This window comes from Telmatherina bonti, assembly GCF_933228915.1.
Source record: "Telmatherina bonti genome assembly, chromosome: 13".
NCBI lineage: Eukaryota > Metazoa > Chordata > Actinopteri > Atheriniformes > Telmatherinidae > Telmatherina > Telmatherina bonti.
Genome location: NC_136611.1, coordinates 31,717,721 through 31,736,428, shown reverse-complemented (window position 1 = coordinate 31,736,428; position 18,708 = coordinate 31,717,721). Strand labels below are relative to the sequence as shown.

Below are 18,708 nucleotides of genomic sequence, written 5' to 3'. Positions count from 1 at the left end.
ATCACTGCAATCAAATATTTCCTGTAACTGTTAATGACACTTCTGTACCTCCCAGCAGGTATTTTGCCCACTCCTCATGAGCAAACTGCTCCAGTTGTCTCAGGTTTGAAGGGTGCCTTTTCCAAACCCCATGTTTCAGCTCCTTCCAAAGATGCTCAATCGGATTTCGGTCAGAGCTCATAGAAGGCCACTTTAGAAAAGTCCAATATTTTCCTCTAAGCCATTCTTGGGTGGTTTTAGTTGTGTGTTTTGGGTCATTGTTCTTTTGCAAGACCAATGACCTGCGACTGAGTCCAAGCTCTTTAACACTGTCCTCCCTACAATCCCTTGATAGTCTTGAGATTTTATTGTACCCGGGACAGATTCGGACTACATTCAAGATCCATGTGCCAGACACATCAAAGCAGCCCCAAAACATAATAGATCCTCCATGTTTCACAGCAGGGATAGTCTTCTTTCCTTCATATGCTTCATTTTTCCATTTTTGTCTCATCGGTCCCACAAGCTTTCTGGCTGGTTAACATTTCATTTGGCAAATTCCAATCTGGCTTTTTATGATTTCTTTTCAACAATGGTGTCCTCCTTAGTTGACTCCCATTAAGTCCACTTTGGCTCAAACAACGACGGATGGTGCAATCTGACACTGATGTTCCCTCAGCTTGAAGTTTACCTTTAATCTCTTTAGAAGTTTTTCAGGACTGTTTTGTTACCATTTGTATTATCCATCCTTTTGATTTATCATCAGTCTTCCTCCTGCGGCCACATCCAGGAAAGTCGGCTACAGACCCATGGATCTTAGATTTCTGAATAATATGTGCAGTTGTAGTCCCAGGAACATAAAGCTGCTTGGAGATGCTCTTATAGCCTTTACCTACAACATGCTAGTCTACAGTTTTCTTTCTAATCTCCTGAGAGCTCTTTCCTTTGCTTCCTCTGATCAATGTTAAGTGTGACACCATGTCACCAAAAAGCATGGTGACTACCTGTAACCCATCATTTTTTTTCTAGGCATGTTTCATGAATTTATAATTTTATATAATTCTGTTGTATCATGGTTGAAAAGCAATATTTGACTTTCATTGGTTAGATTTCATAGAATTTATTTATTTATTTATTATTACTTTTGTCAGATTTAAGTTATTTCTGTGAACCTTGTGAGTTTTTCTTTCATTGACCAAAGGGTACCAACAATTTTGTCCATATCTGTAGGTATTTTGATGATAAAAAAATACCATTTCAGATATATAACAACATATTACAACATGTCATCATCTATTACAAAATTAAAGTAGGTCAAAAAGCAGAAGCAGTGTGCGAAAAAATAAATAGACCCTTACCACTTCTATTATGAAAACATTAATTGGCGTAAGGTTTTATTTACCGTGAAAAGCCTATTTATTGTGAAAACCTCCATGAAAGCTTGTTTGGGCCAGAGGTGTCTTAAGGACTTGAGGGGACTGACTTTCCAGCAGGGATTCCATGTACCTCTGTTATAGCACACCTTACACTGAATGGACCAACAGCCTTTGAAGTTCTGCAATATGACTGATTAATGGGCTTAGGAAAACATGCAGGATTGTGGCCCTTGGGGACTAGAGCTGAACACCCCTGGTGTAGGCAGTCCACTGCTCTGTAAGATTCTGGTGTGTGCTGAAAAAATGCCACAGAGGAAAGACATCAGCAGTGATCTTAGAAGTAACTGCTGCTTCACATTGATCTTGGAAAACTTATAAGGTAATTTACTGTGTAACTGGGGGAAAAAAAAGATCCATGTATCTAAGTTGAAAACATTAAGACAGCTGCCAGTATGTTCCAGCCAGTTCAGCCCATCAAGCAGCAAAAAACCCCAAGAGCTACATGTCAGACTCTCCAGGCCTCAGGTGGGCATGGTGAATGCTTTTTTCACGGCCATATGATTGTAAAAAGACTGAATGAGAATTCCTTATTTTGAATAGGAGCCTAAAAGAAACAAGGCAGCAAGGCATAGGTTTGCAAAGTTTGAACTGATTGAGATACAAAATGTGTGGAACAATATCCTAGTACCAGAAGAGACCAAAGCAGAGATGTCTTGCACAGTACCACATTAGGCGAAAACCAAACATACATCAACTTAAACACCTCAGTCTCAGTAAACCATGAACTCTTCTGTCTGGAGCTGACAATGATCCCAAACAGCAAAACTACAAAAGAATGAAACCAGATTGAAGAACTGAGGTCTTCCAGAGGTTCAACATGCTTTAATCAACTTTATAAGAGTTCTGCATTAGCAAAAGTCTGCAAATGTCAACAACCTGATGCAACATTATAAAAAACAAGTGGGCTGGTATTCCTCTAAAATTGATCTGAAAGACTGATGACTTAAACAGAAAATCATTAGGGCTTCTTTAGGTTATTGTTACAAAGCTATTTAGTTCTCAGAAGCTTCTTAATCATGTGGTGGATTTGCTTTTTCACACACAGCCTCTGCATTTAGATTTATTTTAAAACCTGTTGCAGATCAGACGTTTATCGTTTCACTTATTGTAATTATGTTATTGTTTATATTGTGTTTATTTGATTAGGTTACTTTTTCCGAAGCTCAATGAAAAGTACATTTTAAAATTCAAAATGTTAGAATATGGGATGAAAGAGGAGAATTGAAGCTAATTACCAAACAGCTAGCTTCAATCATGCAGTCTTTAAAATATGTTTGTAGGTACTAGCCTGGTGAATAAGTGCATAAAAGTACTCATTCCCTCTGATTGTTGTGCTGGTTATCATTCTGAAATTGTCATTATCAAATACATTTAAAAAGCCTCAAAAAAGCGTATTTATTGTCCAATCATGTTGTAGATATCACTCTTCAGTTTCACCCTTTGACTCACATTGGGAGTCTAGAAAAGACCAGTGATGATGACTTCATGCTAACTCAAACCTTTAGTTCATAGCCCATTTATAATTTGCATGTTATGTTCACATTTATAAATGATTTCTATTTACATAATAATGTTAATATGACATGGTGTAATGCAAACTGTAAAAAAGAGGCATTATTCCGACTACTGGAAAGCCACACAATAAAGAGTTTGATGCCACTGCTAGCCAAGCCCTTTCAAAACAGCTGCTAAATGTTGTTGAACTATGTTATCTTCTAATCACATTGTGTTCATGTTTGGCCTAATTTCAGCAACTTTATTTAGATTTACTTTCTTCACTCCTCTATGTGTTCTAGATTTTTTTAATAAATATATATTTGGTATTCGTGTTTTCAAAAAAAGATATTCCAATTTATCATTTCTTTCCTAAAATCTGTTTAGTTTTTCTTTCGGCTTTGCTGTGACTACCTTTTCTACATAAGTAGGTTCAATTGTTACTTTTGATGTCTTTTAGAAAGTTTTTTTCTTATAAATTGCTGTGCACTTGCGCATTTCATTCAAGTTTTTATTAGCTGTTGTGCAATCACTCAGAACATGAGGGAGAGGTCTGTACGTACGACATATGCAAAGTTTCTGAAAATCATTTCAGAGAGAAGCATGTTTGTCCAAAATGGAAGGTTAATATTTTCCACAATGAGGTTTTGAAAATAAGACAAAGTAGCTAAAGTATGAAGAATATCTTATAAAGAGGAAACAAGCTAGTCTGCAGCAGCTAGGCTAACATTATTCTAACTGTTTTGTTTCTGCCCCTCTGTCTTCCTAAAACTGAGTTTCTGTAACTTCACTTAATAATATCTGGATATAAAAGCCTACTTCAAATGAAGACAATGAAAAAAAGCATGCAGAAAAAAGACAATAGCCAAAACTTTCGCAGTAAAGTTTTGCTAACAAAGAATTAGCATTAACATGCTGTAGCTGTGCAGATTTGTGGGTAAATGTTGTGTTTATAGTGGGAAAAATAAGTCTTTATTGACAAAAATAGCTTTTTCTTAGTGCATCTCATTAAAACATAAATATTAGTTGAGATTTGAAAGTTGCTTTCTTTCAAATCACAATTTCATGTCAGGCTGAATAATTCCACTCTGTGGCAGCATTATATTTATGCTCACACCAGTGAGTAAATATATCACATTAAATCACTGCACACGCATGACCCAAGCAGTGCAATGACATTTCAGTCCAAACATCAAGCATCATTGAAGAGTGAATGTCTGTATTTCTTATTCAGTGGCAGGTTATGACAAGAGAGCAGTATGCTGGATAAAAATCACTGACATTTTCATGCTCTGGGAAACTGTGTCAGTCCACAGTGATTTCTTTTCCAACACATACCTCCTGTTCAAACAGGCTGGCAATGATCAGCTATGTTAGTCTGAATGTATATATGATAATGAAGATGACAAGTTAGCCTTGAGAATGATGATGAGACCCAGAAGGGAAAAAAAGCCTTACTCTGGGTGCACAGTCCATCTGTACAGTTCTCAACGGCCTCGCTGTTCCCTTCACACATCTTGCCTCGGTTTCTGGGTGCTGGAGAGTTGCATTCCCGACTCCGCTGCCTCTCGCACTGGCTGTTGCAGACTGTCCATTCGCTCCACTCATCCCAGCCTCCATCAACTGCAAAAATATACACAGAACAGAGAGTTTATACAGCATGTAGAGTACATGAGGCTGCATGAATTAGCACTGAGAGAGAGGACAGAATTACACAAACAGGAAAAGCAGCAATTTGTATCTGGCAGCAAAATAATACAAAAATGAGTAAAAAAAAGTTACACTGTTGTTAAATTATAGCTCATAGAAGTGACTAATATAAATAGTTCATCATTGTCTGAAGTTAGCTATTTCCAAATTTTCCGAAAAGACAACCTCCTTGATTCATGATATAGTTACATTTTAAAGGTGAATGACTTAGATCATAGTGTGCAAAGGGTCCTCCAAGAACAATTTTGCAGGTTTTCAATGTATCTCTATTCAGACACACCTTTCTCAAATGGATGAGTCACCATACCAAAGTTCATGGGCTGTTAGAGCCATATAATTTGAGTCAGGTGTGTGGCAGCAGGAAAACATGGAAAACATGCAGGACTCTGACCTGCAGGTTGAGGACTAACTTGGGACACCCCTGACCTAGATTACTTCACTAAGATAATGAGGCAGCCTGGTTGTTTAATCAATGCATTACACAGAAAAGGCAGTTTATGCTACTTTGGTTGGGGGAGTTTATTATCAAAGAAACAAGTTAGATATTAATGGCCGAACAACAGAAATGGGGCATGAAGCGAAATTCAGGCACTCTGCAGGATTTGACATAGTATCGCTCCTTGTGGCATAATGGAAACTCTTTTGCAAAAAGTTTGGAGTCTTTATCTATCCAGTCTGGGGGATTTTTACCCATTCTTTCATCAAAAAGTGTTGTTGTACCGGTGAGCTTCTCAGGCATGCTCCTATTTTTTTTTCTACTTAAAGATTTCTTTGAGTAGGAGATTTTTTTCAGGTTGTAAGAGCCATGCCATCTCAAAGGAATTGTAGCCCAGTGCAGATTTTCAGCTGCACAAATTCTCCTCTCATTTCTTTTTTAAGCTTTGGATGGAGAAATGTTTTCTTCGAGAGTTTGTTGATATTTATTCAAAACCATTATTGTTCAAGTGCAATTTTTCTTGTGCCACCTGGCAACACAACCTTTAAATCACGATCAATACACCCCTGAGCATAACAGCGGGAGAGTTGCTCTTCATGAAAAATTAAAAAACAAAATTACATAGTTCAGTGTACAAAGAAGACATTGTTTTACCTTTATCACTTCACAATACTTCTGGCCCTAAATTGGAGGATACCTGGCTGAATATATTGGAACTCTAACCTGCTGTTTTGTCATAAACTAAGTTTTTAGTGAAAGTTCCCTCTTTCCGTTAGCCGCCAGACTCCAGATGAAATTATGAACTAAAGAAAAACACCCAAATGTAAACACTTAACAGTCTTCTTACAGATATCTTGCAGTATGTTTTCAAAGCAAAAATACCAAATATAGAGTTGGATTTGGGCCACTTTTGTATGCAAGATTAATATGAATTGCAAAGCAATAACCTGCCTTTTCCTAATGATAATCAAGAAGATAAAGATCAAGAAGAAGCAAAAGAACCCAACAAGTTACAAATATCTAAGTAAATATTATTTTTTAGGAAATAAATTCTCTACATGCACTAAATGTTGCATCCGGCTCTTTTTCCTAATTCTGCAATAAAATGAAAGATGTGCCATAACCCATTAGTTTTTAAGCAAGAAACTAATGAATGGATTACTGGATTATATTTGGGATAAATTAAATGAATAAAACCAAATTTTATTTAACACTCAAATAAGACAATTGTCGTTGTTTACCACATGAAAATAACCAGATGTTTAAGCGCAGTTGCCCATACTTATCATGCCACTAGTTAATCAACAACAGGCAAGGCAAAGCAAGTTTATTTGTAAAGCATAATTATACAACAGGGTGATTTAAAGTGCGTTGCAGAAACATTAAAACACTACAAAATTAGAAGCATAATTTAGAATTAAAACAAGAAATGAAGGAAAAGAAAATAACAGATATAAACTTAAAATCATGATAAACTGCAGAGATAAATTGCAAAGAAACATAGGCAAATTTGGACTTAAAATGAACTTAAAATAACATCAAATGAAATCAACTGATTGAACAAGACCCACATCAAGAAGAAAACTCTGTTGCGAGTTAAACATAGAGCACAAAACTATCGCTGTTTTCGATTTTTTTATTTTGTATTGTGCAAGTATGCTGCAGAAATACAAAGCAACAATGACCGCAGTATGAACAACAGACACGGCAGAGGACCTTTAATTGAATCGCTATGTATTTACCAACAATGCAGTACTTCCCCAAATGCAGGAAGTGACTATTTTTGTAGTCCCCTTCCTGTATTTGCACCGCTTTTAATGGGCTGAGACCTGCGTTTGTAGGCGGACTGAATCAAAATTCATCTGGTGTATTTACAGCTCCCCAAACAAAGTGGACTTTCCGAGCAAACAGACTTAGATTAAAAAAATAAAGAAAAGGCTGATGTGAATGTGCCCTTAAAGACCAGCAACAGAACCTTAAAATCTATCCTCCGACAGACAGGCAGCCAGTGTAAAGACTTAAAAAATGGACGGATTTAGTCCACTTTGTTGGTAATGAGGACTACAGCAGCAGAGTTCTGAATTAGCTGCAGGTGTCTAATAGATTTTATTTTGGAACACCCATACAGACACAGTCACAGTGATCAAGCTGACTTAAGATGAAAGCCTGGACTAGTTTTTCCAGGTCCTGCTGTGACATCAGAACTTTTACCCTTGATGTATTCTTCAGGTAACATTAAGATAACTTTGTCATTAACTTAATGTGTTTTTCTAAGTTTAGTTCTGACTCCATCACTACAGTCAGATTTGTGACCTGGTGTATAGAATGAAGCTCTGTGTTGACCTTTAATCATTCCTTTTTGGCTCCAAAGACCTACCAAGATCCTGCACAGGTCCTCACTCTCCTGGTGACACTGCCATATAAATACGTGCGTCATCTGCATAGCCATGGAATCTAATGTTGTTATTCTGTCTGACCTGTGCTAGTGGAAGCATGTAACTCTTAACACAAAGTACTTTCTGTTCTCTGAGTACATTTTAAACCAATGTAGTACAGGGTCAGAATGGCCCAACCAGCTTTCTAATCATTAGAGTAAAATAATATGGCCAACTGTATGAAATGTAGCACTGAGATCCAGTCAAACTGAAACAGATATTTTTCCATTGTCTGTATGCAAACAAATGTTCTAAATCAGTTTTGTGCTATGGTGCTGTCTAAAACCTGACTAGAAGACATCATAGCTCGTTTTGTGTTAAAAAAAAATAATTTAGCTAACAATAAGATAATGAATAATGAGCATAGACCGTAAAAGAAAGATGGACAGAGCCTTCGGCGGTTAAAAGTGAAGCTTATGCGGAAGTGTATAAAATTGCAGTTCTCCTTTCATCCACTAGTGGCTGGCTGCAAAACAGAGCAAACTCCCATAGACTCCCATGTTAAAAAGACCAACTTCACAGCAGAAATAAACATGTTTACAGCCTGGTTCAAAAATCCATTTTCCGTTAATAGGTCAGGTTTACCTTCATGACAACTGTGTGGGGAGTGAATTTTTTTTCTAACTTGCCCATTTAAAATTAATTTAATCTCAAAATTTGGCATATTTAGGGGCATGTCCTTTTGACTGACAGGTACCAGATCTCCTGCTTCAAGTAAGAAAAACGTAGAACAACTGCAGTTTTTAGCCAATTAACAACGTGACTTAGCTTTAACCGGCTTACCTCCATTTGCTGGTTAGCTCCTGTTATCTTCGGGTTAGCTCAGTTAGCTCCTAACTACAGGAAGCTCGGAGTTTGGTTGATGTCAATCGTCCACCATGACGCTCACAGCCCCCCTCTCAGCTCCACCCCTTTTCCCATATTTGTATTTTCCAGTCGAGGTGACATGCATGCCCCTGCCAAGATGGCGATGGAAGGAACCGCCCACCAAGCTTCAATACAGCTCTTCAGAAATCTATGGGTGGCTATGTCCATCTTTTAACATACAGTCTATGATAATGAGATAAGCGCCCTGCGATGGACTGGCGAGCTGTCCAGGGTGTACCATTCATTTTGCCCTAAGACTCCTGGGATAGGCTCCCCCCTTAATTGGACTAAGCAGTTAGGACAATGAATGAATGAATGAATATGATAAGCTACTCAAAAACAAAATATTTGGAAGAATAATAGGGGAGAACAATCCTATAATACAATCATGTAAACCACAAGTTATCTATGTTACGGAGGGCTTTTATAAGGTAGATGTCTATCAGTGTTTACTGTAGTGTAGGTGGAAAACCATGGTGGTCTGGAGTTGTGTTAAGTAGAGCAGTTGGCTCTAGGTACAGCAATGACTGCAGAATCGAAACACTGTCAGTATTCTTTGTATAGAAGTATCACATCTCACAAAACACATTTAATGATTAACTGTCTTTGAGATGTTAGTTACTAACTTTCACTTTGGTGTAATATTCACGCATTCAGCACAGAATCAGTTCTGCTGTAGGAACACTTAGACAATCTGTATGACAGACAATCCACAAAGCGGTGTGGTGGTACAGCAGCTTGAGAGACATTTTCTCCTCATTAACCCTTGGGCCTGTTTATATAATGGGATTTGATGCAAGGCTATGAAACCGAGACAACCTGCTGCATGCTAATAGCTGAGAATCTTCGTCCATGCTCTGTCATCTGATCAGGGAAGAGCTCATCATACTAAGCTTAACAAATATTGGGACACCATATGGTGCCTGCAGGTTTCTGCCAGCAGTTATGATACGTATAACACAGACTGGTAGGTGGTGGAGAATGTAATTTCCTTTGTGTTACATGAGCTCTGCCTACACTCTGCATATATTTGTGGTTTCTTCCCAACTACTTGAAATGCAAACAGGGTGTTTGTATGTTGAAGAAAGGATGCTGAGTGCATGTACGTTTGACCACAGCCACTGGTGTGTGTTTGTGTATTGTTTTCCTGACAGGTCTCCTATGGCTTGATGCTCTGATTCTGTTGACTGTGCTCATCTGCCAGCTGGTAAACAACAGAAACACAGTGACAAAATGGAACAAATGCAAAACTCAGCATTACTGACACATAACGTGTTGCATTGTGTGATTATTCTTTAAAAAAAGAAGTCACCACAATATGTAGAAACCAAATGGGGCTAAAAAAAAAAATACTGAATTAACAGATAATCAGACATTAATCTATAGTGAGAAAAATCCTTTCCAAGAAAAATCAAACAAAAGAAAAAAAAAAACCTCCTTTGGAGTGGACGTCTCGACCAGGGCTGTACCCAGGTTTTAGGAAATGGTGAGGTCCACCACCTTCCTGCCAAAAATTTCATGGCATACAATCAGTAAATCCATGGCATTATTTGGTTTTGTTGGTTTGTTTTTTATGTTTGATGGTGGCAGTGCAACTTCATGGTGGCTCATGTGGTAGAGCTGCTTGTCTTGTGAGTTAATGGCCAGTGGTTCAAGCCCTACTGCTGCAGCCGCGAGGCGGATTGTTCTCTGCGGGCGGGTTCCAGGCCCAGATACATGCAGAAGGTTGCAGGATTAGCATTTGACATAAAACTCGCTAATTTACCTGACTGAGGATTTGCTGTGGTGACTCTTTCAGAGGGAGAAGGTGAAGGTATGACATCAATTGTTGTTTATCACTTCATAGCTGAGTTGAAAGCCTGAGACTAATTTCCCCTAGTGGTCAACAAAGTAAAACCATGTACACGTGTAGGTTTTTGTAAAACTGAATAAGGGGTGAACCTTCTGCCATAAAAGAGCCCATCAAATCCCATTTTTCAAAAAGAAAGCCATTTACATCTATCCGCATAACTGCATTAAACACATTCATAAGTATACCAAACCTTTAAGTGGCAGTAAAGCTTCAATTTGACCCAATATGAATAATCTTCCATCTCATGACGTTACATCCAAAAAACACGAAACATGCTGCTCATATTATGTGGTTAGGTGCTGGAAAATAACTGTCCTTAATCTTTTCCTTCGCCTTGGATCACCTATGTGGGAACGATACTAACAGCAGTGTAAAAACAAACACAACATGCCTGGATAATGCCAACACAGTTTTGATCACATCCATGCTTTTGGAAACAAAGGTCACATATGTGATGTCATGGTATTTTTTGTCCACATGAGTATTCACACGTCTTGACTTTGGTCATGGGTTTTTCAAATAAGCGTTTTGATGACATAAATCTGCGTTTTTGTGTGGATGACACATGTATGTTCATTTTGTGAGATACCTGCTATGTATGGACAGAGACTGAAATTAACACTCACCATGCACCAAATATGAGTAAATATTCTCTTAGGCAAGTGAATATCAGACGGCTATTCGCCACATGGCGAGTAAATGTTTTCACCAAATTTGTCATGTTTTTAAGTTTCATTCAAGTAAATTTCTTCTTTATGCTCCTCTGCTGTTTGCATGTGCACGTCAACACGTCACACACTGACGTAAATGCACACACCTAACTTTTAGTTAATTAGCATTGATATGTGGAAATTGTTAGCAGCAGCCAGCCAGCCTTCCAAAAGAAAACACGTTGAAATAGAGGATAAAGCAGCAGGACCTACAGTCCCAATGAGAAAGTTTGGTAAAATGTGGCGATATGGAGACGGTGGCATTGTGAGACACTGGCCGTGTTTGAATGTCTACACGATGACACAAAGCCGATCACGTGACTACTGACTGTCACCATGGCAACCACTTTGCATAGTTCCAAATCTAATCCAAACTCAAATTATTTCCTCAAATTTCCTTTAATTCTTTCTTTGTTGCATATTAATTCAATAAATGTGGAAAAAAACAACATGATTTATAGTTTTTTCTTAACCTGCTTTGACGTTCGTGTCACTTGCACCACTTTTGAGCTCCTGCCTGCAATGCATTGTGGTTTATATTGACTCGTCTAGTGACCATCGATGCTCACTGCTTTTCAAGATGCATTGTGGGGAATTTTGAGTGCACTACTTTTTCTCTCCGGACATTTGGACACCCCTAGAAAACTATAAAGGACACCACGTACAATAAGGTGGACCGAGTGAACACTTACTGGTGGTCCAATCTAAGCCCGGAGACACTGTCAGATCTCCATATGGTTCAGCTGTGTTCTCCAGAGATCAAGGAGTATGATTCCATTAAGGCTGTAATGCCTCAGTTAGCATGTTGCTTGTTAATATGACAGCATAATTTAAAAAAAAAAAAAAATAGAGTTTACATGTTTAATTAGCATATTCTATCCATAAGGGCAAGGCAGCATGGTTTAGGTTTGTAAATTGCAACTGATCAAACTACAAGACATCATGAAAAACGTCCTTTAATAAGACAAGACCAAAGTGGGGATGTTTGGTCATAATGCACATAGGCTAGTTTAGGAAAACCCAAACAGAATATTTGCTCAGATAACTCATGCAAACTGTCAAGTACGGTGTTGGAGGGCTCATTATTTTGCCACAGGACACGGACACTCTGCAGTCATTAAGCTCCTTTGCATACCCAAGTTTTTTAGAGTCTCTCCAACAGCTAAAGCTTGTTAGACTCAGGACAATGATCCCAAACGCAGCAGGTGTAACAATGAACTGTAAAAGTTCTGACACAGGGACTTCAAACTTATACTAAAATTACTTCAAGTATTTTCACAATAAAACTGATTCTACAAGCTACTGAGTTATGGACTGGACTGGGTTTCTTAATTTTAACTACTTTTTTGTTTGTTTTATTATGTGCTGATATGTAAAAGCTGCTTTATCGACTTTTCCTGTTTTGTTTGGTGTGTCCCAATTGTCCTTTTTATTGTTTCACATTCAGAGTACAATGTTGGTTCACTCCATCTTATTTAATGAAAACTGTGCATCTAAAGCCCATTGAAGACAAATCACCGACTGCTCTATCTTCATCATCATTAAGATCTAAAGGTCTAGTTTTCTTGCTGTAGCTGCCCCAGCAGTATAGGTTGCATTATGCAGTCTGTATTGATTTTTAATTTTGTCCCTCACCAAGAGCTTCATTCCAACATTATTGTCTTTGCCATCTCTTATTAATCAGCCTCCCTCGTCATCCATCCTCGTCCTGAGCACACCTCCCAACTTCAAACTAAACCTACTTTGAATGTGTCAAAACCTGATCAAGCCTGCCAGTCAGCAGCTCAGAGCGAATTTATTGCAGCCTACGCATCAACCCAGTCTATATTTCTTCCCTCCCACAAAGATAAGGATCAACCCAGACAAGAGTGCAAAACCTCCTTCTTTCCCTGCTGCATACAAGCAGTGATGCTTCGAGGCCTCCAGGCCACAGCGCCAGCATACAACCGCTTATCTCTGCTTTGTTTGGAAGTTTTCATTCATCTTCTTTTACAAGGAGTTTGCAAAGGAAGAGCTTTTATCTGTAAAATTTTAACCCAAAAAAAGTTAGGCGTCCTTTCTCATGAAAGCAAAGGCAATTCCTGCATCCTTATGTTGTGTGCTTCTGTGTTTGCTAGCTTGGCATCTTCTTCAGCTTAGCCTTTTGTTGGTTGTCTGAGAGGAGAGTAGCGCACAGACTGTGTTTGAAATCTTTATTTAAATATTAAGCTCTCAATTCTTACTGCTGGTTGATCAGGAGAAGATTTTATTCAGGACACACCTTTTTCTGATATTATTGTATTTATACAAATGTAGTATCTGAACCATTGGAACACAGGAGCAGGAAATACTGATCCAGAGTAGCCTAAAGGAGACATTTGTTTGACAGACTAAACTTTATCAGGGCTGCACGGTGGCGCAGTGGTTAGCACTGTGGCCTCACAGCAAGAAGGTCACTGGTTCGATCCTTGGCTGGTTTGGTCAGTGGCCTTTCTGTGTGGAGTTTGCATGTTCTCCCCGTGTATGCGTGGGTTCTCTCCGGGTACTCCGGCTTCCTCCCACCATCCAAAGACATGCGTGATAGGTTAATTGGTTACGCTAAAATTGCCCCTAGGAGTGAGTGTGAGCGTGGTTGTTCGTCTCTCTGTGTGGCCCTGCGATGGACTGGCGAGCTGTCCAGGGTGTACCCTGCCTGTCGCCCAAAGCCAGCTGGGATAGGCTCCAGCTTCCCCGCGACCCTGACTTGGAATAAGCGGTTCGGAAAATGAATGAATGAATGAACTTTATCAGTACTAATCTTTTTTATTTCTATTAATATTATAATGTATTATCATCATTACTGTTGTATCACATTGAAAAAGTGCCTTTTAATTCAGAAAAAAGAACAAAACATTCATCAAATGTAAGGGACACAGCTCCTGCCAGACCTTTCAAGGATGCATCCTGCCACTCGCCTGATTGATAAAAAAACAGTCCCAGGAACTCATACTGAGTGTCTGAATCTTTCTATAACAAGGCTGCTTGCTGATCTGCTCAATGCAAAGTTATTATGATACATATAAAGACATGAACAAATTGTTGGCACCCTTCTGTTAAAGGAAAAAAAAATAATGGTAACCTAAGTAACTTGAAACAGACTTAAGGAGGGGAAAACGGGGTTGGTTGTCACACTTTTTACTTTAATTTCAATTCTCAAAAATTTAAAGCCACAGCTGGATCCAGTTTAATGTGCCATCAAAGCCTAAAGTATCATGTCAAAATAAAATGACTTCACTTCTCAATATAAACCTGTTACAATGACATAAATACAACATGGGCTTTTGTAACAACCGTCCCCATTGTGGGGCTGGTCGTCAAAATGCTATTTCAATTAGAAAATAAGCAAAAAATAGTCATACTAAAAATTTTAAGTGAAATCTTTTAAATTAAAACTTTTATTTTAATATCTTAGTTGAAACAACTGTTTTTTATGGGTTCAACCCTAACAGCTAGCAAGCATAAGCACTAGCCTAGCAAAGAAAAGGCTTCCTCTATCTTTAACTCTCCCTTTATAAAATAAAATAGTAACAAGTGTTACATTTTCAACCTCTGTGTAGGGACTTAGAAGACAAATGCAGGCCAATTAAAGTTACATTTTAATATGAAAAACATAAAATGTTCTCTCATCTCAACATTATGAGTCAAAATGCTAAATAAAGCATGTAGCTAATCTATGACCACTATGAAGGAAATTCCAGCACTGCAACATTTAATTCCTCTAGTTGGTTGATTTGGTTGAAAAAACCAATTGCATTTTGGCAGCAAGAAAATTGATGGTAAATTGAAGAGATGGATTGGAATGGTAACTATAAAGGCCTACATCTTCCAAAAACAATTAAGGTGAACTCACACTTTAAGGTACATGAGAGTCAGCATCCATCAATATTTGGACTTCACAGCAGACAAGCCACAAAGTTTCTGGGAGAAAGTCCTTTAAACAGATGATCCAAAACTGAAGCTTTCCAGCAAGATACATCAGCACTTTGTTCACAGATACAAAATTAAAGGACATCAAGTCAAATAGACTGTCCCTGCTGTGAAACATGGGGGAGGCTCGGGTATGTTCTGGGGCTGTTCTGGTGCATCTGGCACAGGGTGTCTTGAATCTGTGCAGGGTTCAATAAAATCACAAGACTAAGGCATTCTGGAGCACAATGAGCTGCCTAGTGTCAGAACCGTAATGGGTCCTGGGTTTTCCAACAGGATAATGACCCAAAACGCACAGTTTCTGACTATCCTGAGGTAAACTTCAATGTGTCCTGCTCTCAGGCCTTTTCAACATGAGTTGAATAAGTTGAAACATACCATCTGAAGGAAGCACCTTTCAAACCTGGAACAGTTTTCTAATAAGTGGTGGCCGAAATACCTGTTGCAGAAGTCTCACTGACAGTTACACAAATCGTCTGATTGCAGTGAAATTTGTCAAATTTTGTGCAACTAAATATTAGGTTAAAGGGGACCTTACTTTTGTCCAGAGTTATTTTTTATTTTTTTTATTTATTTTTTTTTAAAAATAATTTTATCGAACAACAATTAAAAAGCAATGCCTAATTTTTATATGATAATATTCTGACATTTTTTTATTTATTTATAACTTTAGTCAGTTTAGAGTTATTTGGGGGACCATAATGGGGGTACAAAATTAAATTAAAATTAAAGGAATGAATTGAAAAATACTATCAATCTGCAAATGGAAATCCAATAATATTTAATAGTATGGATGTACATGTGATATTGATCAAAGGTCTGGACACATTTTTCCATTAGATCCAAAAGGAAAATGTGGAAAATTTAGTGTCTTTAATATCCTTTATTATTTACTTTGCAAAATTTTAGTTGGCAGTCTCTTTTATTAAATTCTCCTTGATGTTTGGATCACTTGTGTCGTTCCAGATCTCTGTCCCATGCTGATCTGGTTGTCTTTGCTGCCATTAAAGGCATCTGACGGTTTACAAACTGAATAAATTGGCACAAGGCAGACTCATTGGATGACCTTGCAAATTCCCAAACCCCAGCTTCCAAGCCTCTGGTTTTCATAAACACAACAATATACGGAGAGTCACAGCAGAGTGCAACATGAGCAGCAGTTTGCAGGGTCTGCAGGGAGGTGACAAGGCATATACATGTAGCTGGATGAAAAAACAACTTCAACATGTGTTCATTTTACATGTGTTGATTATGTGTACACTGTGGGAATACAGACTGTGAAGCAGACAGCTGGAAACGGTAACAATTGTGTCAGACAGCTGCTGAATATATGGTTCATAACTTTAGACTTATCCTCTTATGTCTGGTTTCCATTGTATTTTCTCCTTTTGTAAACATTTCTTCACCTCTGTAACTTATTATGTTTTTATCACCTATAACTCTTGACACTCTCCAGGCTAAAACGTATTCACTGTTTCTCACTACATCTTGAACAGGCAGGATACTGCCACATAAACTTTATTTTTATTGGTTTTAGAAGTATAGCTGGAATTTTACAGGAAGAAGATGCTCACATAGAAAACTAGTTTAATAATTTAGTCTGAATAAAGTAGAAAACTTGATTAAAATTTGGATTTATTTGAACCCATATGTTATAATATTATGATATATATTATGCTGCTTATTTAATGTGATAAGTTAATCGTCTAATTTACATTATTATAATATATTTTCATAATTCCATTCTAATAATTGCCTTATCATCCTCTTAAAATGAACTTAAAACAGGCACATTTCTATCATATAAAGACACCGCATTTTAACCAAAATATCAAATCCCATAATGTACAAATAATCTCAGTCAATGTGTCCAACTAGAAAATTTTATGCCACCCATCTTTACAACACTCCATGTTCAATAAAACAAATAATAATTCATAGAGTTTACTTTTAAGTCATCAAAATATCTTTGCTCTTGTTTAATTTTACATTTACCTTATTTCATGCTCTGGCATAAGTATGCAACAATAATGGAAGCTCTTGTTGTGCTGCATTGTTGCTAGGCTACATTATTGAACTAGCATTAGCTAATATCAGCCTGCTAAGCTAAAGTCAAATTAATATTTTGGGCCATGAAACATGGTTTAGGGCTCATCACTATTTACTTTGAAATCATTTGCAACAGTGATGATGTTGCTATAGTTAGCATACTGCCTGAGACTTTGCAAAGTGCTAAGCAGCGTTAGCGGGTTACTTTGCTAATGTTACCATTTCACTTTGTCAGCTGCATTAAGAAAATGTTTTCTCTGTTTAGTGTGGTCCCATTCATCAGATTGTGATTTGTTCTTTAATTATTGATACGTAATATTTAAACTTGACAAAAGACATTCTGGTTGCTCACAGCTTTTCACTTTTTAGAAATGGAGCAGAGTCGCTCACCTTTTCCCCCCGAATGACATTATGCAAAATAAACCCTCTCCATTTCCTGTACTCATTTCAACTTTAAACACAATAAATCCCATCGTACTTCCATCATTTCCTCTGTGCAGTACTCTCAGTCCACTTGACTGGATACTAGGTCTGGATATCGGTGGTCCCTGATGCTGGATACAGTCGAGGAACAGTTATTATCTGATCCATCACCTATTTTTTTCTGGGTTTTTTTTTTCTATCACAGTCATACAGGGATATGAATGCTGCTGTAATATTTATCATTGAGCTGGGGTGTTGATGTTTATTTTACTAACAATTCACATTTTTTAACTCACTGTTTCCTGCTGACTCACTGTATGGTTTTAGTGGCTTTAAGGGGGTGCATGGTTGATATTCACATTTGGTGGAGCGCAAAGTTTAGTGGTGCGCAGCATCATATATGGGAGGACTGGGGCAAAATACCAGTGCTGATATTTTGCCCCAGTCCTCCCCTGATACCAGTACAGGGCTACTGTAAGATATGTCCCTTGAAATCTGTATCATTGGCTCCCTAATGCTGATAAGGCAAACATTTAAACTCATTCAAGCCCTTTAAGTCCACGAGGGATAAATATTTCATGCTCCAGTGGGTGGTACACTTGATAGTGCGAAGCCCTTTAAAAGCAAGGCAAAACACTAAATCAATTAAAAACTAAAGAAAAAAAGATGGGACTAAACTTTTTTTTTTTCAGTGGTGTTTCTCTTCATGTTCATCCGCCGATTAATAACCTGAGACAATTAGACAAAAATGAAACTTTTGCATCACTGGAGGCTTTTTTTCATGCAGAAAATGAAAAGTGGAACTGACTCGGACAGAGAGCATTGCAGGTGATCTTCTGCACAGACATTCCCTCGCAGAAGGCCCCACCATTCAGGGGTGCAGGGTTAGTGCAGGTTCTGGACCGCTTCTGGATACCCCGCCCACACGGTACATTGCAGGGTGACCACTCAGTCCACAGAGACCAGCCGCCGTTTACTGCAGAGTTCAAGGCAGTTAAAAAAGAGATTGAGTGAGTGCAAAACAACACGTATTGCTTTCTTTTCTGTCCCCCCCTTAAGAACTCTGGCATTGCTAAATAGTCTAACAAGAGCTGGGGCTATTAATGATTCTGCAGGCTCGAGGCGCTGCAAGGCAACAATGCATAACAGCAGGAGCAGATTGGTGAATATACAGCTCCCTTTTCCCTAATTGCCAGTTCAATGTTCCCTGCTCCTGAATTAAGATAAAGGCATGCAACTGTGGAAAGCCGAGAAAACAGCAGTTAAGCAGAAATGGCATTTTAAAAAGGGACGCAGATCCATGCAAGTCGGCAGCATGGAGTCGACCACTTAGCCCGGTGACTAAAGCACTTCACTGTATGATCTCTGTGTC

General features: G+C 38.2%; 1 protein-coding gene across 1 annotated transcript in view; it reads right to left on the bottom strand.

Moving 5' to 3' along the window:
• The window catches only part of unc5db (unc-5 netrin receptor Db), a gene marked incomplete at both ends in the record, with an annotated part of 282,435 nt that overhangs the window by 82,819 nt on the left and 180,908 nt on the right, over positions 1 to 18,708 (bottom strand). The window contains 2 exons of the mRNA XM_079251728.1: positions 4,368 to 4,532; positions 18,145 to 18,312. Of these exons, the coding sequence (XP_079107854.1) occupies positions 4,368 to 4,532; positions 18,145 to 18,312 (333 nt within the window). The remainder of the gene's footprint in view (positions 1 to 4,367; positions 4,533 to 18,144; positions 18,313 to 18,708) is intronic.